This window comes from Macrobrachium rosenbergii, chromosome 35, assembly GCF_040412425.1.
Source record: "Macrobrachium rosenbergii isolate ZJJX-2024 chromosome 35, ASM4041242v1, whole genome shotgun sequence".
NCBI classification, from domain to species: Eukaryota; Metazoa; Arthropoda; class Malacostraca; order Decapoda; family Palaemonidae; genus Macrobrachium; species Macrobrachium rosenbergii.
The window spans coordinates 3,860,002-3,883,132 of NC_089775.1; the positions used below are offsets into that span (position 1 = coordinate 3,860,002).

The window sequence follows — 23,131 nt, forward strand, 5'->3', positions numbered from 1 at the left end:
ATCTTCTGAATAATACTACACTATAATAATAACAATAATTATACTGCAATAATCAAAATAATATAACTCCTGTATATACAGAGAGCGTGTCTAAGAAAGGCACGGCAAGGTGGATGCGTACGTCCTGAGCAGTTCCTTCTTGTTCTTGATGGCCTTTCTGAGAGGGTCCCGAAGAATGAGCTGCACAAAGTCCTGCATCTCCTGGTATATGTTGCGCCTGATGGAGTCCAGGAAGACCGTCTCCATCCTCGCCATCAGGACTTGCAGACCCTTGATCATGGCTATGACTTCAATGAGGGCGAACTTCTCCTCGTCCGTGTAGTTGTAACGCGTGGCCTGGAAAATTCGTGAAAATTCGTAACCGGTTTTAGTACAGGAACGTAAAATGGACAGACTACGGTCAGACCAAAGTGACTACTACGAACATGTATTGTGCTTTCGACGTTGCTGCTTTTCCCAGATTTGATTCGCGACCCTTCGACCTGAGTTGGGATGTAATGCAGATGTGGCGGAAACATTGCCATATCTTCCTTGTACCAGATCAAAGAGGGTAAGCAGCTTGACACTACTGTTGTGCGTTTCTAACGCTGAAGACGTAAAATGAGAGAGAGAAATGAGATTTGATGACGATTAAAGGATGACTTATACCAGAAAAAATTACAGTGTATAAAAATTTGAAATCATACATTAACTGTTGTGATAACAGTGTAGGACAAGGATGATTTAGTTTCTAATCATCTAAATGAATTATACAAATGCCCAATATCTAGCCCAGACTCACTGATGAAAACAAATTATACAGTGCAATAAAAAAAATTGTAACTGGTTCCTCAAAGATTGCAAATTAAGTCGGCCTTGTCCTGGCATGGTCTCTTTCTTTTGGAAAGCCCGTAGGAGGGATAAGTAGGATTTTGTGACCAGATTAAAGAACCCTGAATCAATGGACTTGTAGTCGTCTTACAAGTCAGGAAAAGTTTGGCAACATAGCTAATGACAGCCACGTTAGCAGTCATTCTGGTCTGACTGAAGGTTTGTTCGAAGTTAATCAACCGCAGCACACGGCACCTGAACTCACCCTCTCGTATTCCTCCGCATCAGCAGGACACTGATTGTTGGAGTGGTGGTCTGTCGGATGCAACAGCTTCCAGGAATAGAGCTCCGTCACGACGCTCGTCCACTCACTCAGCAGCTGCAGACCGCGGAGGGCCAAATCGGCTATGTCTTTATTCTCGGAGTCAGTGCGGGCTGTTTCTTTGTATGTTGTTATAACCTGCGAAGAGGATATGATTAGAATCATGCTGGAAATGGCAATTCTCTTAATCTGCCATGACTAGACATACAAGTGGTCTGTTTTGGCCTGTTCCTTAAGAATGTAAGATCATTATACAATATGGTATTCCTACTATCCAGCCACCCATCCATTTTTATCTAAATATTCATCTGTGCAACAGAGTAGGACAGCACCTAATGCTAAGTCCGTTCACTTACTGTACAACCAAGCCCCTGCTTAAGCTTATAACATAAACAAACACCCGACTATGCAAACCTCATTGCTGTATCTCGCCAAATCCGAAATATACTTGATGTGTTCTTCTCTGATCCGAGGTAAGTGGCACATTAGGTCCGCTTGAGGGCTAATGGATGTGGCACTGCACAACGGCCACATCTTCGCGTCGAAGTTCTTGCTCCTCTTGATGTAGTTGAAAGGTGCGATTTGCATGTCGCCGAAGAGTGGGACAACCTCTAGGTTCTGCAGGAAACAAAAGAGATTATTAGCGACAAACAGACAAAGATTAACCGTTTCTTAAGCGAGATTACAAGCATAAATTAGCTGAGCGTTCTCGATAAATTTACGACGAAACCTCTCGACTTCTCACCTTGAATATTTTGTCGATCTTGTCTATCTTAATCTTCTTCTTCTGGTCCAGTTTATTGATGTTGCAGATCTCCGAGTCGATCAGGAAGAGGCCGAATCCCATTACCTTCACCAGCATCTGTTTCTCCTTGGGCGTGAGGTACATCCGATTCTCAAACATGTGTACGCTGATGTTCACCACATCACCTAGAATGTTGTTGAAAAGCATTAGCTGTTGTCGATGCTTTAATTTCTCCAGATACGAAGCATTCCTCTGCGATCATCCTGCCTATCAATCAAAGTACTTGTAAACCAAGAAGATTGGGCAAAAGTTATTATCTTGAATAGACTGCAAAGTCTAAAAACGTTTCCCTACGACTGGTCAACAGTGATTCTTTCGATAAACGTAAACTTGAGGAACTAATAAACTGGAAATCTAAAAAGCGAACAACCAATCAAAGACAAAATTTGAGGCAAAAAACATAAAACATGATGATGATGAAATATTTAATGACTGGATTACTCTAATGCAGGAAAATGACATCATGTGAGCTCTAGGCAAACTTCAAAAATGCAAGAAAATGCGAAGGCTTACACACTACTTACAAAGGAGGTCTTCGTACGATGGTATTGCCGTTAACTTCTCCTTCAGGTTGTCGCGGATCTTGTTCTGCGTTGCCAGGAACATGGAGAGGTTCTGGGACTCCTGTAGGGACTGCGTGTCGCTCATCACCTTCAGAAATTGAGCAGCTCTGAGGGGTGAAGTCAAAAAGTTAAAACATGCTAACAAGGACAGAAATTGTTACTTTGGTTTATCAATACCAACGGCATACGCTCAGTCCCCGACATAAAATAATTCGCAAGTGATGAGGAACACTTGAATAGTTGACACAGTAGAACATGACAGTGCCCTATTTATTCAGATTTTGTGTATATTTTTTTATGTTACCTTCTTATTCTGACAATAACAACTGGAACTTCAAACTTATTCCTACTTCAGTGCCAGAGGTCTTCCAACCCTGTAAAGTGTGAAACTCCTGAATGCCTTTCAGGCAGTCAATGATGTAAATATAGCACACAAACTTATCAGACTTTGTTATTCATCAGCTATATGATTATGATGACTCTCTGCAAGGTTTTTTCGAGGTGATTCAAGAAATCTCTTAAACTGAGCCCTATAAGAGTCTTCGTTACTCATCACCAGTGTCCCTATTGTAAGTTTTCTGACTGAATTCTGTTCTTTTTTCGAGAGCAAAGGCCACTGGGATACACAAACCTCGAGCTCTTTTCTAGATCAAGCTCGAAAAAAAAAAACTGAAAGTTTCCACTGTCAACATGGCAAGGCATGGCCAGATGATTTGCCAATCTACCTGTTCTATTTTCATAGCAGGATGTTTGATATACAAAAATCTTTAATAATCAGGATGCATTACAAATGAAATTCGTTCAGTAATCAAAAATATATTAAACAATGAACCCTCCATATTTGCGGGGATGCATACCGCACCCCACCGTCCCCCCGCCGAATAGCTAAAATCCGCGAATACTTAAAACTCCTCTAAAAACACTTAGAACTGCCCATTTTGATAGTTTAAAACAAGAAAAACCCTGTAAAAATGATTATGCCCGAGTATTTTAATAGTTTTATCACAAAAAGTGCATTCATTCATGAATATATGAAAATACAGTAATTAGTGAATATTTCTCAATGAAAAATACCGCGAATGGGCAAATTTTCCACGAATAATGGGTAGATATGTTCCACAGAGTAAAGCGAATGCGTGAGTCCGTGAATCGTGAGAACGCGAATATGGGGGGTTTACTGTAATCAGAATGTCGAATAGTGAAACTTAACTACTTTAGTAACCATAATTATTCCCCAATTATAGTAAGAACACTCAGAAACTCAGACTAAATATGGATAAAAGTGAGCTTTCAAGAAGACAAACCTCACTTTGTGAATGCTATATTCTACCATGCTATGTCATTATGCAAAACCCAGCAACTTCAAAAGACTACCACACTGGATCTAAGCTAAAGTTATGATAAGTAATCATCAATGTCTCATAAACGTTTAAGTATGATTAACCAACACAGTTGCAAACTCATCAACTTGCTGTCGATTAGATTTGATACTGGAGAAACATTCAATCAATCAACCATACATACAGTTAATGGCGACAATATTTGAACAACAGGATTAGCCTAGAAATAATTCCTAAAAAAAAATCAGCTGCGATTGTTAGGATTCCTAAGAACCAGTGAAAAATCATTGCTCAAACTGTCCTTGGAACTGTACCACTCGTTCCTACAACTAGCGAATGTAATAGATACTTAAATGGTCCGGTGATTTCGTGGCGCCTGAGATCGCAGGCTGAAAAACAGGTTGGAAACTTCCATGAAGACCTTAGAAGGTCAAAGTGCCTCATTACAAGAACACAAGCATACTACAAAGTGATGGAATCAGTTATTGCAGTACTGGATAAAAATTAGCTAGACCTGAAACAAAACACATTCTTTACTTCTAGCACTCCAGCCATACACAAATCTTGTTGCATCTTCACCAGTACATCCATATCAAAATTCTTCTCTCTCCCTTGCAAACAAACCCTGTATCACAAATCTTTTGCATCAACACATCACAGCCAATTTGTGATAACAAACTAAGACAAAAAGGCCCTTACCGTCTGTACGTGGAGTAATCGTTTTTCACACTGGATTTCATGTTTTTCAGTTCATCCAGGACGGCAAACATGTTGATAAACTTCCCGAGCGTGAGCAGGTAAGCTTCTGACACGAAGTCCTTCCTCTTCTCCTGGTGGCACAGACGTTTCACTTGGTTGCAGAAGACGTCAATTGCTTTGCGCTGCAAATAAACAGTCGTGAGTGATTTTTCAGCCCATGATTGCAGGCGTAATGTGTTACACAAAAGCTATACCTTTGCAGAATAACTGAAGATTCTTCCTGCTTAATCTATGAGTCATCACTGACCCTAACCCAACACAACATAAAGGGCCTCTGTGAAATTGTGCCATTCATGTCCTTCCTTCAAAGTAGGTTTAGGTCTTATAACTCTTCTGGTGCCCACATGAGTCCAGCTAACTCCCTCACATTGTTCCCCAGGGGGTTGTGCGAAGGACATATCAAAGTCTGTACATACTTAACATTTTTCTTGTTCTCATACTTTTTACCAGAATAATTTTGCTTTTAACCTGCCCTTTAACATTATAGCTTCAACATTTATCAATATAAAACAATATATACTGAATTTACAAAAATCCTCACCTGGAAGTTCATAAATTTCGTCAGCTTCTTCACCTCATCCGAGAGGACCTTGACGGTCTTCTCATAAATCTCGACACGGTTTGGCTGCTCATTAGATTTTGGTTGGGGAATTGCACGGGAACAGCAGCGCCACGTGTACAGCATTACAGCATGCTGTTCTCCTTCTTCCAAGAGTTTGTTCTGTTGGGAGATTCATGTATTGATTAGGTACAAGATGCAATGAAAGAACAAGGAAATGCATTGCAAAATCATTGAAATTAGAGTATTAAGAAGGATATATATTGTACGAATCAAAGTTATGAAAGAACAAGGAAACATGATGCAAAATACACTGTAAGAATAAATTTCTAAATGTGGGAAACAAAAAGTTTATAATAAAACTACAATAACTAATAAAAAAAAAAAAAGCTTACTAGTTCAGCATGTGTTGCAGCTTCTTCCATATATTTTGCTACTCCGGTAACATAGGCCATCCGATCTTCAAAGTTGGTGTCGAAATTGGCCATGTAAACGACGGAGCAAGCCTGGGCCTCAATGACCGGCTGCTGGTCAGGGAGTGGCAAGTCATCCAGGACGTCCACATTACTGAGGGCATCCGAGATCGTAACGCGTTCAGCTGCCATCCTGACTCTGGAAAGCAACAAATTATTTGACGTCAAGCATTGGGGTAGCATTCGGGGAAATCATTTGACATGGTGTAGCCTAGCACAAGAAACTTCTCTCAGTATCAGGGTATTTCAGGGCTACTGTCTTTGCCTGAAAGTTAAGACATTACTTTATTCACATATAAGCCCTCATGCACGACTGAAATTCCTTCATGACATGAACATGGCTCGGTACTTTCTACATGGCTATCCATGTGGGCAATAAGAATTAGCCAACAGACTGCCCTCAAAAGCTCATATGCTATGAGTAGCCTAACACAAACCAACAATGACTACCCTTGAAGGCTTGTACATTGTGACCCACCTAAGTTAGAACTCAAGGTAAAATTTTATAAGTTCCCATTAAGACTCCAGTCACCCATTTTTGCATGACAAACCATTTTGGGTTTTCATGCAAAATTGGCTGGGAAATGATAGGGCACTAAAAGAACATAAAGATACCAACCTAATGTAACTTAGGGGTACTTCCTGATTACAAATTTGCTGTATTAGCTATGGAGGGTGGGGTAATGTCTTACCTTATAAATTATAATTTAATCAATTTTTTTATTTATCATTTGGGCATTGTGTTTATGGGGTTCAAAATAACGAGAATGACGAGCTCTTTTAAAAAAGGTAGGTTACAATTTCTTATAGCGTACTGGCAACTTATAAAATAATACCAAACACTGTATACTGACATCACAAGCTTGCAGGCCTAGCCTATGTTACATCTAGCCTAACTTAGGACCCAATGAGTGCTGTATATGTACAATAGCCTAAAATACACTGAATTATGTACAAACTACACTATTCTAAAGTAGCGCTACATAAACCTACATAGTATTATTAATATACAAACCCCTGTAGTTCGAAGGTACCTCCAGCCAGGCTATTCTTTGACAGCCTAATCTAGGCTTTGTTAGGCTATCATCACTAGCGGATCCAGCGGGGAGGGGGGGCACCAGGGCATGTGCCCCCATGAAAAATAATAAAAAATAATATTAAAGATTTTGATAATAACAAATATAAAAATGGGAAAAAATAACAAAATCGATTAAAGAAAAAATATGTATATATATATATTTATATATATTTATATATATATTTATATATATATATATATATATATATATATATATATATATATATATATATATATATATATATATATATTATGAAACTTGGTGCCATGAAATTTTTCTGGATCCGCTAGTGGCTACCGTTGCCTAACAACTATAATGGTTTAAAGGCGCCTATAATGAATTTATTTAATTTCTATACGAGATTTTGAGAGGAATTCAGCTTAAAAGTCTTCAATATATTACGACCGAGATTAGAAAGCCTAACGTACGGTGGTCTAACGGCCATTAAACTTAACAGTGGCCTATTTTAAATACTACTTCGTCTGTATGGCAAGAATTTAATGTAATTCTATCAAATAATGTTTAATTTATAGTAAATATGTCAAAGTATAAATAAAATAACTGTATTCTAACCAACGCTACTTCCGATTACTGGCATAGCCATCCCCCCCCTTCACCCAAAGGGGACACGTAAACTTTCCCCCATATCTCCTAAATTGTTCAACTTATTTCAACACTTTGAACGCCAGAAGACACTTGCCGCGAAGTTCCGCTTCCCTGCGACACTTTGAGGGCACTTACGTTCGGTTAAAGTGGCTAAAATAACACTTGATTTCACATAATGGGGGGACGAGGTCACTCTCGGCCCAGCCCCTACTTTGTAAACAAACAGATCTGAGAGAAAAGTCTAGATGGCGGATTCGTCTTCTTCTTCTTTAGGTTTTGATTTCGTTTATTTAATCTCTCTCTCTCTCTCTTCTCTCTCTCTCTCTCTCTCTCTCTCTCTCTCTCTCTCTCTCTCTCTCTCTCTCTCTCTCTCTCTCTCTCTCTCTCTCTCTTTATCTTTTTCTCTCTGTATGTTTTATCTTTTATCTACACACGAAACGGCCCAGAAACGGTGACAGTTTCCGACATGCATTTAGTGTATTTCCTCTCTCTCTCTCTTTTCTCCCTTTCTATCTTTTTCTCTTTAATTATCTCTCTTGCATCTGTCTATCTATCTATCTATCTATCTATCTATCTATCTATCTATCTATCTATCTATCTATTTATCTACCTATCTACTTATCTATCTAACAAACATACAATTTTGATCAAGAACACTTTCCAGCACTCTCTCTCTCTCTCTCTCTCTCTCTCTCTCTCTCTCTCTCTCTCTCTCTCTCTCTCTCTCTCTCTCTCTCTCTCTCTCTCTCTCTCTCTCTATCAATCAATCAATCAATCAATCAATGAACGTCTTTCTCCTCCGGAAAATCCATTAAGACCACTTTAAATGCGACGCCGCGAGCAAGAATATTCAACCGTAGACGCGGTTTAGAATTATATTAAGCCATCTATGAAGAGTCAATTGACGTAAACAAATGAACTGTCAAATGCGCATCGCTGTCACATGAGTCATAAATATGTATTAAATATAATCAATTGCGTATGATTGTGTTTAATATACAATAATATATAATCGTTAGAACTAATCTTATATTTATAAAGGTATAATTAGGTGGTTTTAGGATATATAAGAGTAAAATGGTATTTCCTATAATTTTTTTAGTGAATGATTGCTGTTTAAACATTATTATTGAAAATCATTCTAAAATTGACATGATTATATGTACACCTTTAGAATTATGAATTATATATATATATATATATATATATATATATATATATATATATATATATATATATATATATATATATATATACACAGTGACTAGTTGAGTGCTTTACACGATATATGACTAAGAAATATATATATATATATATATATATATATATATATATATATATATATATATATATATATATATATATATATATATATATATATATATATATATATATATATTATATATATATATATATATATATATATATATATATATATATATATATATATATATATATATATATATATATATATATATATATATATATATATATATATATATATATATATATATATATATATATTGTATATATTATATATATATATATATATATATATATATATATATATATATATATATTAAGAACAAGGTAAATTTGAAGAAGTTGGACAGATAAGAAAGCAAAAGACCATTCAAGTCACCTAGCACAACTACCCTTTCATAATCCCAGCCAAAATATAGACAAAAGACTCACCCGTCTTGACACACGAACCCCGGCACTGGCCTCAGCTTCGACAGATGCTCTGGATCGACCAGCTGTTGCATGGGGATCATTCTCACCGGGCCAGTTCCTGTCCCAATCGAGGTCAGAGATGGCGAGCCGCTTTGTCCGGAACACGAACTGCTCCTGCGGGTAAACAACGAGTAAGTTGGTAAGCTTAAAGACATCACATTTCAAACGAGAATGGGATTATTGTACCATCGGCTCGCTCTGTAAGTTACGAGCCGAATGTTGTCTTGGTCCGAAAGAAAATGGAGAGACAACGAGCGTGCGAGTAAGTTTAAAGATGTCACGTTTCAAACGAAAATTGGATTATTGTACCATCAGCGCCCCCTGTAAGTTATGACCTCATAGGTGTCTCGGTCCAAAAGAAAACGAGACATCCTTTGGCTTAACCTATAAGTTAGGACCACAGAGGTGTCTCGGTCCAAACAAAAACGAGAGTCGTCTTACCCCTGACTCTCCCATTTCATATCTCGGATGTCCATGATCTCTCTGTTCGTTGGCATCTGCATGTTGTAGTACATCTCGTCCACTTCCATCACGGCAGACGTGCGGTGGATCACGTTCCCCCGTCGGATAGTTCCGTAGGCTTCGGCTGCAAACGAGGATGCTGTCATTAGGTTAGGAGGAATATTTTCCCCTCACTCTTGTTGGTGGGATTGATCCCGGGTCTTGTGTTTGTAAGGAGAGGTTGATATTCTAAAGATTATTAGGTTGGGAGGAACATTTTCCCTCATTCTTGTTGGTGGGATTGATCTCACATCTTGCTTCTGTAAGGAGTGCTCTACTTACCTGAAGAGTATTCCTGCAAGGGCGTCGGCCTCCTGGCGGCGCGGCTGATCGTCCCATACACACTCCCGGCCTGCGGGACCTCCTGAAGGGCGTATCCCTGCTGCCTGTAGGCATTCAGCGAAGCCGAAGATGCCCTACGGGTCCTTATTGTGGAGGTGGTGGGGGCAGACTTCGAGGGTCCCATCGACGTCTCCGAAAGCCTGCGCCCCGGGGAGGAGGCACTTAAAGAATGCCTCGAGGAGGAAACGGTGACCTCAGACATCCTGCGGAAGGCAGCCGAGGAAGAGGAGGCCGGCCTCGAGGGAGCCGAAGAGGAGAAGTGCGCGAGGGAAGAGCGAGCGGAGTGGCGGCTGCTGATGCTATCGTAGTCATTGTCGATGCCTTCGGGAAGGAACAACAACAACAATAATAATAATAATAATAATAATAATAATAATAATAATAATAATAATAATAATAAATATTTCACATTTATGAAGACCTCACGAAGATGACTCACTCTGGAGGGATCCCCGCGAAGATGACACCCCCGGCCTGGGCGACGACTGAGCCCGAGGAAAACCCGAAGAAGAAGAGAGGAAGAAACATGCGGGTAAGCGTAGTCTGGAGAAGGAACAGCCGGCACGGGGAGCCCCTCTGGGTAATAGGCTCCCAGGTGTGGAGGAGAAGGAGGCAAGGGCAGCTCCCCTCCGCAGTCCAGCGGAGGCATCATCATCGGAGGCGGGGGACCCGGATCCACTCTGTAATCCGGCAGATCCGCTCCGTAATCCAGCAGGGGCATTGGCGGGGGAGGGGGAGGGTGGTCCATTTCGTAGTCTATCGGAGGGGGAGGGGGAGGTAGTGGCTCTGGAGGGTCGTAGTCCTTCGGAGGGGAGGGGGGCGGGGGTAGGTCATAGTCCTCCAGAGGAGGCGGGGGTGGAGGCGGGAGGTTCCCGAAGCCATGCCGGTCCATGACTGTAGACCTGATTCGCTTTCGTCAGTAATGTTTCTCCCTTTGGGGTGTATCGTTTCTCATTAACGCCGATATCTGTAATGTATCAATGAATGTTAGTGTCCCTCACCTACCTATTATCTCCCATTCTCACTACATGTTGAGACCACATCAAAGAACCTTTTTCTATCTTCACACAGACACACACACAGACACAGAACACAGACTTTGCTGTGGCCATTTTGTCAAAAAGTGAGGCAGTCTTTGAAATCACTGGTTAAAATAACCAAAATTTGTGGGCATATTTGTTTGTGTTATGATATACAAAAAATGTCTTTTAGTATATTCATATAAGTAGTTTTTAAGCAAGAATATTTTATATAATAAAATGTCTATGCAAATTTGTTTACAGACAGACATCCGGTTTGCACATACACAAGACCACACCTTACAGGATGTGTAGCCACATTCACGACATAAAACATTTGTTTTTCACTGTAAAATCGATGAATAAACAACAATGATATAAAAAATAAAGTAAAACACAACAAAGAGATTGAGTTATTGTACAGAATTGTATAAAGTAATATAAAATACAGCAGGTAAGTTGAATTATTGTTGATTATATTCGCGGTCACGTCTACAGATCACAACCCAGAAATGGCGACAAGACTATTTTGTTTGTGCCCACAAAGCTACGTCTGTTTTGGCTGGCCAGAGTTCACAGGTCCACAGCAGGAGTCTAAAGCCTTTCACTGAAGCATAATTCACTCATGTTGCACTCGTATGTCACTCGGGGGCCACTCAAAGCGGGCCGAAATCGGGGAAAGATTAGGATACCACTAACTTCTCAGAACTGGGTTTGTCAACACTCGGCCCAAAATGACCACGACGTTTTTCTCTTCAATTTTCACAAAAATAAATATATTCCGGGGTTCACTCGGCCTCGAAAGGGTGAAGTAAACATCGACGATGTATTTCGATGTATTTCTACCGGTTTTCGAACGAAGAGGGAATAGGAAATTGTGATAAATTAGCGTGAAAGTGGTGACATCTTACGCTTACACCAGACTGAGGTTTGACTGAGGACTGTGTCTTATCTAATCAGGAAACGTCTTGCGATTAAAATAATCTTTTACTTGTTTTATATATCTCTCTCTCTCTCTCTCTCTCTCTCTCTCTCTCTCTCTCTCTCTCTCTCTCTCTCTATATATATATATATATATATATATATATATATATATATATATATATATATATATATATATATATATATATATATATTCTCTTACCTATCTTTCTCTCTCTCTCTCTCTCTCTATAAAAGTCTTTTACCTTTCCTTTTCTCTCTCTCTCTCTCTCTCTCTCTCTCTCTCTCTCTCTCTCTCTCTCTCTCTCTCTCTCTCTCTCTCTCTCTCTCTCTCTCTCTCTCTCTCGTTTGAATCAATACTTACTCCAACAAAGTCATAAAAATATAAAATAAGGAAATTAAAAACTAATTTTTTACATTTAAAAACAATTTTAAGGTATAAGTCCTTATACTCAGAATCCCACTCATTAAAAGTGAATTCTTCAACACTTTACTGATCGATTGAAACAAAATGCGTCGCTCCAGTGGCGTTTCACGCTCCCGAAGTGGACAATTTAGCCCAAAAGTTGAGTCATTTCCTGAGTTGGAGCCAAACTTTCTTTTTTTTATTTTTTTTTATTTTCGATCGTTTCTGATTTTTTTGGAGGGGAAGAATAAATATTAAAATATTTATTTTTTATTTGATTTATTTTTAATTTTTTCTGTTTTTTTGGAGGGGAGAATAAATATTAAAATCTTTCTTTTTATTTTCTTTAATTTTTATTTTTTCTGATTTTTTGGGGAAGGGAAAAATAATTATTAAATTTATTTTCGATTTTTCTGATTTTTTTGGAGGGGAAGAATAAATATTAAAATCTTTCTTTTTATTTTATTTATTTTTTATTTTTCTGATTTTTTGGGAATGGAAGAATAAATATTAAAATATTTATTCTTATTTTATTTATTTTTATTTTTTCTGATTATTTTTTTGGGAAGAATAAATATTAAATCTTTCTTTTTATCTTATTTATTTTTTATTTTTTCAAATTTTTTTGAAGGGAAAGAATAAATATTGAAATCTTTCTTTTTATTTTATTTATTTTTTATTTTTTCTAATTTTTTGGATGGGAAAGAATACATATTAAAGTATTTATTTTTATTTTGTTTTTTCTGATTATTTTTCTGGGGGAAGAATAAATATTAAAATATTCGAAGAGAGAGAGAGAGAGAGAGAGAGAGAGAGAGAGAGAGAGAGAGAGAGAGAGAGAGAGAGAGAGAGAGAGTCCATTATATATATACGTATATATATAAAGCAGAAATTCAGGAATCCCAGTCAGTATTGGCCGAGAGGTCGACTAGTGAGGAGCTCCTCTCTAACTCTCGTCTCTCGCGCCCCAGAGATCTTTCCCGAGAGTTACACGTGTGGATTTTCAAAAGAATTATTTTTTGAAACTGTTTAAAATCAATTTGAATTGAAACTAAACAGGAAACTGTCGCGATGGATGATGTGGTTATTTTTTAAAGTGGTTGTAACAGTTTCAAAGTTTGTTGGGTGTTTGGAAAATTGAAAATTAAAATCGGTGGTGCAGTTATTAAAAAATGGCCTTTGGAGAGTGAAGTTTCCCCGCGCTTTTGGGCCTGAATTTTCGCGCCTTTTTTTCTGTATACTTTTATTCTTCCAGTTTCCCAACTTCTCCAAACCTTCTATAACAATCTCCCACCTAAATCCTCCCAGTTTCCCAACTTGTCAAGACCATCTACACAATCTTCCACCATTTTTCTTCCAGTTTCCAGCCTCGTTCAAACAATCTACCTCCCTCATTCTCCCTGTTTCCCAACTGCTCCAAACCACCTATAACAATCTCCCACCTAAAGCCTCCCAGTTTCCCACCTTGTCAAGACCATCTATAACAATTCCCCACCTTTTTCCTCTCCTATTCACCCCACCTTTATCAAATTGTCTCCTTCTCCCAGATGAGGAAGAGAAACAGTGGCCCAATATTTAGAGGTGGCTGGAGTGGTGTTGCTAGGCTACCTGGGCCTTCTCTGTAGTCGAGTGGGTAAGTTCACTGTGCTCTCTGCTTTAGGTCTGAAGAAGCTCTTATAACTGTGATTTATGTTCAGAAGCACAAATGATTATTTAATAATTGTATGTTGCGGTCATTTGAAAGGTATATTTGATGTGTGTTAAATGTATATTGATTTGAATATATTAATTCATTGGTTCACAGGAGTGACTGAATTTGAGTGCATTTGAATGCATTGTTCATTTGGGAATTGAAATGACTGGATTTTAAAATATTGAAAATATTATTATATAAATTTTTTAAATATAAAAACATGAATGCCAACAGATTATTAATTGATATTTTAAGTAAAAATCCAACTGATATTTTTAAAATTGCTAAAAAACTTAGAAATTTTCAAATCATGAAAAATTATTATATAAAACAACTTTTAAATAGAGAGTAATATTTAAAATATAGTATTTCAAACAAAAAATTTTTATGTAATATTCTAAATATGTAATATTTAAAATATTAATTATAATATATTTCAAATATAATATTTGAAGTCAAAACCCGAAAAATAATTTTGAAAATGCTTAAACTTTTTTTAATGGTTTGAAAAAAAAAAAAAATATATGAATACAAACATATTGATAATTAATGTTCTAAATAGAAACCCAAAATAACATTTTGAAATATACTGAAACCCTTTTTAAATAATATTTTCAAAATTACTGAACAATAAACAAATAGTCGAATTTAAACTTAAATAGAAGCTCCCGCCCCCCACAAAAAAAACAGAGAGAGAGAGAGAGAGAGAGAGAGAGAGAGAGAGAGAGGAAAAAGAAAAACAAATGAAAGGGGAAATAGGAAAAGACACGACAGAAATAGAACAAGAGAGAGAGAGAGAGAGAGAGAGAGAGAGAGAGAGAGAGAGAGAGAGAGAGAGAGAGAGAGAGTCCCCAAAGAAAATCAGATAAAAGGGGGAAATAGAAAAAGATACGACTGAAAGCTTTGGAAGAAAAGCACCAACTTTAAATATTAGACCTTCCATGATTTTAGATGAATTGTTAGGACACACTCAGACAGGTTTTGGGTATTGTATTGGGTGGTGATCTATTGTATATATATATATATATATGCTCTCTCTCTCTCTCTCTCTCTCTCTCTCTCTCTCTCTCTCTCTCTCTATTTCTCTCTCTCTTATTTCATTTCTTTATCTGTCCATCTTTCTTTTTTCTTCTTCTCTCTCTTTCTCTCTCTCTCTCTCTCTCTCTCTCTCTCTCTCTCTCTCTCTCTCTCTCTCTCTCTCTTTATTTCATTTCTTTATCTGTCCATCTATTTTTACATCCTACCTCTCTCTCTCTCTCTCTCTTTCTCTCTCTTTTCTCTTTCTTTTCTCTTCCACTTGCTATTGGCTTTTCTCTTATTTTCTTTTTTTTTCCCAGTTCCCCTTTCATCATTTTTTACCCATCTCTCTCTCTCTCTCTCTCTCTCTCTCTCTCTCTCTCTCTCTCTCTCTCTCTCTCTCTCTCTATGATTTCTTGATTCCTGTTGCTCTACCAACCGATCTTTTTCCCCCCCCCCATTATTTTTGGCGTCTCTTTTATTTACCTTTCATCCAGTCTTTTATTATCTCTGGTCTTTTATTGCGTCGTTCTTTTATCTCTTTGTTTTATCTCCTGACTTGTAAAATAATTTTTCTTTATTTTCTTTATTTATTTTTTTTATTTTTTTTTTTTTAGATTTTTTAGTTTTTATGCGAGAAAAGGTAAAGGTATTTTATGTCTGAATGGTTGGCTTCTGCGTATACGTATTCAGTTCTTGTATGTATATATGCATACATAGTGTTTGTGTATATATACATACATAACTTTATGTATATAGGCTATGTATAGATATATATAATAGAGAGAGAGAGTGATGTATAATCTTTTCATACATGGACACGTGGTGTTATGTATAAATATATCTGTTAATTGGTAACCCTATTCATTCCTGTATACATATATGTATACATGATGTATGTGTGTATGCATACATTCATACATACAGTTAAAAATACATATCTTTATGTGTATGTATTATATATCAAATTTATACATGAATCTCAAACACAAATAGGTGCCTTTATGTATGAATGCTTAGCATGTATATTCATCCATGTATACATACGTATGTGTATAAAAATATATACATATATCCATACATACCTTCAGACAATTACAATTATATAAAGTATGCTGACGTTTCATACATATATACAAAAATAGGTGTGGTTATGTATGAACAAACATTAACCTATTTACATCCCTGTATGCATATATGTATATACAACGTATACGTATACATATGGATAAGCACACGCGCTTCTTCTCTCCCCAGGGGCCCTTGGCGTGAGTTGGGACTGGGCCAAGTGGTGGACTTACGATGGAATATCAGGTGAGACGACCATTTTGGGGCCGAAAGATTTTTCATGTTTTTTAATATTTTAAGTGTGTTTGTGCGTATGTTTGACGGTGTTTGTTTGTTCACCGGGTGCGTCTGTGCTTGTGCTGTGTGTTTGTTGGGGTGTGGCTCGTTTGTGAAGGTTTGAAGGTGTTTGTTTTTTTGTGGTTTTGTAAAAGATTTTTGTCATTTTTTGAGGGATTTTGAAGGGTAGAATGGACTGGAAATTGAGAGAGAGAGAGAGAGAGAGAGAGAGAGAGAGAGAGAGAGAGAGAGAGAGAGATGATAAATATATCAATGCTCAAATATTTATAACCTCCAAAGACCTGAAGAATCATTTGTCCAACATTCACCAAAATATGTTCCCTGAATTATCGAATAAATCAGAGGAATTGGAAGCAAAAAGAAAGTTCAAAAAAGAAAGTTTAAAAAAGAAAGTTTAAAAAATACATAGAAAAAGTTTTGTTTCAATTCCGGTTTAAAATTGAACAGAAATGCGTTTGGTATTTTTGTTTAATGCGCTTGGAATTTAATATTCACTAATGTTAGAATTTGCTGGAATTTTTTGGAAAATATTAAGAATACTTCTGTAAAATATACAAAATATTGAAAATATTTCTAAAAAATATACAAAATATTGAAAATATTTCTAAATATTATACAAAATAGAAATATTTCTGTAAAAATATACAAAATATTGGAAGTATTTCTGTAAAAATATACAAAATATTAAGAATTTTTTTAAATTGTGCAAAATATTAAAAATATTGACTTGATATTTACCAAGATCTGTTCATTTTAACATAAACACAAAAACCATTAATTGAGGTCTTTTCTTTTTATAATAATAATAATAATAATAATAATAATAATAATAATAATAATAATAATAATAATCACAATGCCTTTATCCTTAAAATAATAATAATAATAATAATAATAATAATAATAATAATAATAATAATAATAATAGTCATTAACAAAGCATTCCTTATTTTCGCAGGACCCCAATTCTGGGGTCTAATCAACCCCGAGTGGTCCCTGTGCACCCACGGTCGACGCCAGTCCCCAGTCAACCTTGACCCCAGCCAGCTACTGCTCGACCCCAACCTTCGACCCCTCCATGTCGATAAGCATACGGTAAGAGCTAGGAGGCTCCGGGATTCTCTTGTTGATTGTGTGTTTCAGTAATTTTTGGGGTGAATTTTTTTTTTTTTTTTGGTTTGGTTTAATTGATTGGAATTGAATTGAAGTGCATGATTTTAAATTGGTTTAAATTATTTATATATATATATAAATAAAATTTTATTGTTAAAATATAATGACTGGTTTAAAAAACCAAAAATTCAATTAAAAATTATTATTTTAAAACAAACTTTCAGATAAATGAGAGACAGAGAAAGAGAGAAAGAGAGAGAGATCATAAAATTTCGCTTATCTTTCAATTTCCTTCTCTTCTCTCTCTCTCTCTCTCTCTCTCTCTCTCTCTCTCTCTCTCTCTCTCCTTAAAGTGGCAATACCTTCCCTTTAACCAACTCCTGTGAGAGACATTGACAGAGGGCGATCTTTAGTCAGGAATAGAACAAGGAGAGAGAGAGAGAGAGAGAGAGAGAGAGAGAGAGAGAGAGAGAGAGAGAGAGAGAGAGAGAGAGAGAGAGAGAGAGTTGGGGAAAGGGAGGGAAGGGAGAGGGAGAGAGAGAAAGAGAGAGTAAGCCTAAGAAACCATTTTCGAAATAACAATTTTAAAATATTTCTTAGAAGTAGCTATAAACCAACTTTAAAACAATTTAAAATAAACCAACTTTAAACCAGTTTAATATGAACCAACTTTAAACAATTTAAAATAAACCAACTTTAAACCAATTTAATATAAATCAACTTTAAACAATTTAAAATAAACCAACTTTAAACCAAATTAATATAAACCAACTTTAAAACAATTTGATATAAACCAACTTTAAACCAATTTCATATAAACCAACTTTAAACCAATTTCATATAAACCAACTTTAAACCAATTTCATATAAACCAACTTTAAACCAATTTCATATAAACCAACTTTAAACCAATTTCATATAAACCAACTTTAAACCAATTTCATATAAACCAACTTAAAAAAATTTAAATAAACCAACTTTAAACCAAATTAATATAAACCAACTTTAAACCAATTTGAAATAAACCAACTTTAAACCAATTCAATATAAGGCAACTTTGAGAGAAATAAAAGCATCTGATGAGGAACCAAACCCTGGCGATATATTTCCAATGGATTTGGAACTAAAATGTGTTTCTCCCGGAAGACCTTCCGATTCGGTGGGACCTGGGAGAGAGAGAGAGAGAGAGAGAGAGAGAGAGAGAGAGAGAGAGAGAGAGAGAGAGAGAAAGCGTTGCCCAACGCCCTAACAAAAACGATTCGCAATCCCTTAATAAAACCGAACTGGCTTCTCCAACCCAATGGTCTATTTACTGTTTATCATCTTAATGGTCTGTTTACTTTTTACTCATCGCTTTTTTCATTCCTCTTCTGAGTCTGTTGACCCGAGAGATCATCGAGTGAGATGATGAGATGACGAGATAATGAGAGAATGAGAGAATCAGGTGGTGAGATAATTAATGATTCGAGGAATGAATTGACAGTAAGGTGAGGTAGGGAATTACGGCCGTGGTTCAGTTAGGAGTTTCCGATTTTTTTTTTTCGTTCGTTCTCTCTCTCTCTCTCTCTCTCTCTCTCTCTCTCTCTCTCTCTCTCTCAAAATCTTTTTCGTCCATTCTTTTCTCTCTCTCTCTCTGTCTCTCTCTTTTTCATTCATTTATTCTCTCTCTCTCTCTCTCTCTCAATCTTGTTCATCCATTCTCTCTCTCTCTCTCTCAATCTTTTTCATCCTCTCTCTCTCTCTCTCTCTCTCTCTCTTTTAATCTTTTTTACCCACTGTCTCTCTCTCACTTAAATTCTCTCTCCCTCTCTCACTTAAATTCTCTCATATCCTCTCTCTCTCTCTCTCTCTCTCTCTCTCTCTCTCTCTCTCTCTTCTCTCTCCTTCCCATCACCTTCTCTCTCTCTCTCTCTCTCTCTCTCTCTTACTCCCCCAACCCTTCTCTCCTCTCTCTCTCTCTCTCTCTCTCTCTCTCTCTCTCTCTCTCTCCCCTTTCTCAATTGTCAACTGTGTGTGTGTGTATGTGTAAACAAAGGGGTTGCCAGCTAGCTGATTTCCGCTAAGTGACCGTGTCACCATTTTTCGGCCTCCGGAAGTCATTTGTGGCCCGTTTTATTCACACAGGACTTTTTTTTTAACGGCTTCTTGGACACAGACAGAGCACAGACACAGACAGGACATGAACAAACAGACAGACACTCAAACAGACAGACATTTACAGCGCACAGACAGGCTTTATAAAAGGTCATTGGTTTTCAACCTGCGACGAAGAAATTGAGAGAGAGAACACTGACAGACGAACAGATCAGAACACAGAACACAGAACACAGAACACAGAACACAGACAGGGGGAGTGGGGGGGAGGGGGGGGTCAAGAACCAAGGCCTAACCTTGTAATACGAAAAACCCCAACTCCAAAATCCCACCGGAAAATATTCAGGACGATAAAAAAAAAACACTTCCAAAAATAAACTTTAAAAGGAAAAACCGACTCAAAATAAACACGAGAAGTAAAAGAGAAGCAGAGAGAGAGAGAGAGAGAGAGAAGAAGAAGAAGAAGAAGAAGTGGGCAGAAGAAACGGGAGCAGGAACGGCTGAAAAAGTGGAAAACTGTAGGCGCAAAAAATGGGCTTGGGTGAAAGAACGGTTTTGCCCGCGACAAAAATCAAATGAAATTTCTTTGTTGCTTTGAAATATCGAAAGAATTGGCGATAAAGATGGTGGACAAAGGAAGAGAGAGAGAGAGAGAGAGAGAGATTATATAGACATATATAGTGAGAGAGAGATAGGTAAGTAGAGAGAGAGAGAGATTACATAGACATATATAGTGAGAGAGAGATAGGTATGTAGAGAGAGAGAGAGAGAGAGAGAGAGAGAGAGAGAGAGAGAGAAATATGGAGCTAAGTTAGTATATGTGAATAAAGGTATGGTCTGAATAATAATAAATAATGAATAATAATAATAATAATAATAATAATAATAATAATAATATAATAATAATAATAATATAACAATATAATAATAATAATAATTATTATTATTATTATTATTATTATTATTATTATTATTATTATATCTATCAATAAATAAAAAAATATATATATATAATAAATACAATAGAAAAAAGATATATATATAAATAATATATATATATATATATATATATATATATATATATATATATATATATATATATATATATATATATATATATAAATATCACAAAAACGAGCAACCTATATTTGCATAAATTCAAAATACATCGAAATACAATTTATGAAAATTTATTATTGGATGTATTGGAATCTCACACATCACCGCACTGAATATATATATATATGTATATGAATTTGGACAGAATGGGTTCATTGGTTTTGAAGAATAATGAAAATGTATGCTGTATTTTTTCGAAATTAGAATTTGAGGTTTTTTTATCGGGAGTGGAAAGATTTCGGATTGGTAGGAGAATAGAAATGTTTATATATATATATATATATATATATATATATATATATATATATATATATATATATATATATATATATATATTAGGAGTCCATAAAAACGCCAAATTGTGGAAAATAAAAGCTATATTTCAAAGACCAAAATGTCTTTCTCCTCAGGCAAATGTATACATACATATATATATAATTATATTTTGGTGTAATGTTATTCGATATTAGATGATAATTGAGTAGAGAGAGAGAGAGAGAGATTGAGAGAGAGAGCTTCTTCCTACATAGAATCCAATAAAACAGAAACAAAATCCCCCTCAAACAACCAACTGAACGCGCCGGAACCTTGCTGTTTCCTGTAGGGAATCAGATAATTGCAAATACAAATCCCATGTGTTTATTGCAAACGAGGCTGCGTTCTTTAGCCCACAGCGGAGGGCAGAAAACCGTTCGGCCGTTGGAAGCTGAAAACGGCCTTGGAATGTCCATTCGTATATTAATTCTAGTTAGATTTGAAGTCCAAGGTCGTATTTACAGGGCAGAGGTCATATGGGGTCAAGATCTATGTCGGTTGCCGTAGCGGAAAACTGTTAGCTTAAACGCAAAAGCGCTATTCATTGAAAGTCTACTGGACGCGCCCCAAATTGCCAATATTAACGTGATTTCCCCAGAGGTCTTTTCTAAAAGCGTTTTGACGGGGTATTGGTGGTCCCTTATAACAATCAGTGATGTTTCTCGGTTTCTAAATGCGGAGAGCAGTGGTGTCTCTCTCCGAGAGAGAGAGAGAGAGAGAGAGAGAGAGAGAGAGAGAGAGAGAGAGAGAGATGAAATGAATAGCTGTAATTTGTCCTTGCTAGCTCAGATGCCTCGTGGAGTTTATCTAAAGGAACTTTAAAACTGTTTTAAAGTGTTTTAAAGTGTTCTGACAAACCCTCTCAGGTTCTTTCAGGTTTCTTCAAAGATATTCAGTCGTATTTTTAAGTGTTTAAAGTGTTCATAAGTGACGAAACAAAAATACTAAATATTAAATTTTTCCTGAAAAGAGATTTTGAAGTGTCCACAAGTGTCAAGTGCTTTTAGTATATTTTTAAGATTTGTATAAAAATATTAAAGTGTCCCCAAGTGTTCTTGAATATTCAAAGTGTTATTAAGTGTATTCTAAAGATTTTTTAAATAAATTTAGTTTTTCTAAATGTTGGCAAGTGTTGAAGTTATATTCAAGTGTTTGTTGAAAGATATTTCTAAGTGTCATCAAGTGTTTAAAAGTACTTTTTAAGAGAGAGAGAGAGAGAGAGAGAGAGAGAGAGAGAGAGAGAGAGAGAGAGAGAGCTCTATTTGATCTAACAATAGAGAGAAAAAGTTTATAATCATCAAGAGAGAGAGAGAGAGAGAGAGCCCTCAATATCTACCCCCATCTACTCTCATCTACTTATCTACCACAGGTAGGCGGGGTCATCAACAACACAGGTCACAGCGTCGTCCTGACCTTGGAGGGGTCAATCAACATTACAGGTGGACCTCTGTCCTACAGATACCAGGTGAGATTTTTGGAGGATTTTTTAAGGATTTTGTTTCCATTTGAATCCTCAGTCAGGTGTCATTCCTGTATAATAGACCATGCTGGAAGGATTATTTTATATATTATTTAATTTTTATGAAGGATTTTCAGATCCTGTTGCCTTATCCTATTTGAATTTTTACGCTTGAGTGTAGGATTTCTCAGAGGGATTAATCCTATTTAACAGATCCTATAGGTAGGATTTAATATATTTAATTTTTTTGAAGGTCAACTGAAGGATTTTTCAGACCCTGTTGTCATATCCTATTTAAATTTTTACTCTTGAGTGTAGGATTTCTCAGGGATTAATCCTATTTAACAGATCCTATGATAGGATTTCTTAATATTTTTAATTTTTATGAAGGTCAGCTGAAGGATTTTTCAGATCCTGTCATCAGATCCTATTTAAATCCTAAATCTTAAATGAAAGATTTCTCAGGGTTAATCCTATTTCCTTCCTGGAGGATGACGAAACCCTTCCTGGAATCCTACTTGACCTTAGGATGATTCAGGAGGACTTAGAAGGATCCCTGTCGTCCTAATGACACCCTAAAGGACTCAGGATGGATTCCTGAACTCCTAAATATACTCCTCTCATTCCTAAATCATTCTCCCATCCTATTTCAATCCTGAAGCCTTTCCTGGAATCCTACTTGATCTTAGGATGACT

The 23,131-nt window shown here is 36.4% G+C and overlaps 2 protein-coding genes across 9 annotated transcripts in view; one reads left to right on the forward strand and one right to left on the reverse strand.

Moving 5' to 3' along the window:
• Positions 1-11,860, reverse strand: part of Sra-1 (Cytoplasmic FMR1-interacting protein Sra-1) — a 38,536-nt gene extending 26,676 nt beyond the window's left edge. For 2 of the 8 annotated variants that reach the window (XM_067134193.1, XM_067134192.1), the window contains exons 1-9: positions 7,411-7,536; positions 5,554-5,770; positions 5,141-5,320; positions 4,540-4,721; positions 2,462-2,607; positions 1,878-2,062; positions 1,547-1,750; positions 1,076-1,270; positions 122-336 (exon numbers count right to left, since the gene is read on the reverse strand). In XM_067134193.1, the coding sequence (XP_066990294.1) occupies positions 122-336; positions 1,076-1,270; positions 1,547-1,750; positions 1,878-2,062; positions 2,462-2,607; positions 4,540-4,721; positions 5,141-5,320; positions 5,554-5,763 (1,517 nt within the window). In that variant the 5' untranslated portion in view covers positions 5,764-5,770; positions 7,411-7,536. Of the gene's footprint in view, positions 1-121; positions 337-1,075; positions 1,271-1,546; positions 1,751-1,877; positions 2,063-2,461; positions 2,608-4,539; positions 4,722-5,140; positions 5,321-5,553; positions 5,771-7,410; positions 7,541-9,011; positions 9,165-9,491; positions 9,637-9,833; positions 10,215-10,332; positions 11,598-11,823 lie in introns of those variants that run through there. The other 6 variants (XM_067134190.1, XM_067134189.1, XM_067134186.1 and 3 more) reach the window with 6 other exon arrangements.
• Positions 11,861-13,432: 1,572 nt separating this feature from the next.
• LOC136856253 (carbonic anhydrase-related protein 10-like) overlaps positions 13,433-23,131 on the forward strand; it is a 16,204-nt gene continuing 6,505 nt past the window's right edge. Inside the window, exons 1-5 of the mRNA XM_067133946.1 lie at positions 13,433-13,446; positions 13,817-13,893; positions 16,228-16,284; positions 17,294-17,430; positions 22,346-22,441. Coding sequence (XP_066990047.1) covers positions 13,433-13,446; positions 13,817-13,893; positions 16,228-16,284; positions 17,294-17,430; positions 22,346-22,441 — 381 coding nt within the window. The remainder of the gene's footprint in view (positions 13,447-13,816; positions 13,894-16,227; positions 16,285-17,293; positions 17,431-22,345; positions 22,442-23,131) is intronic.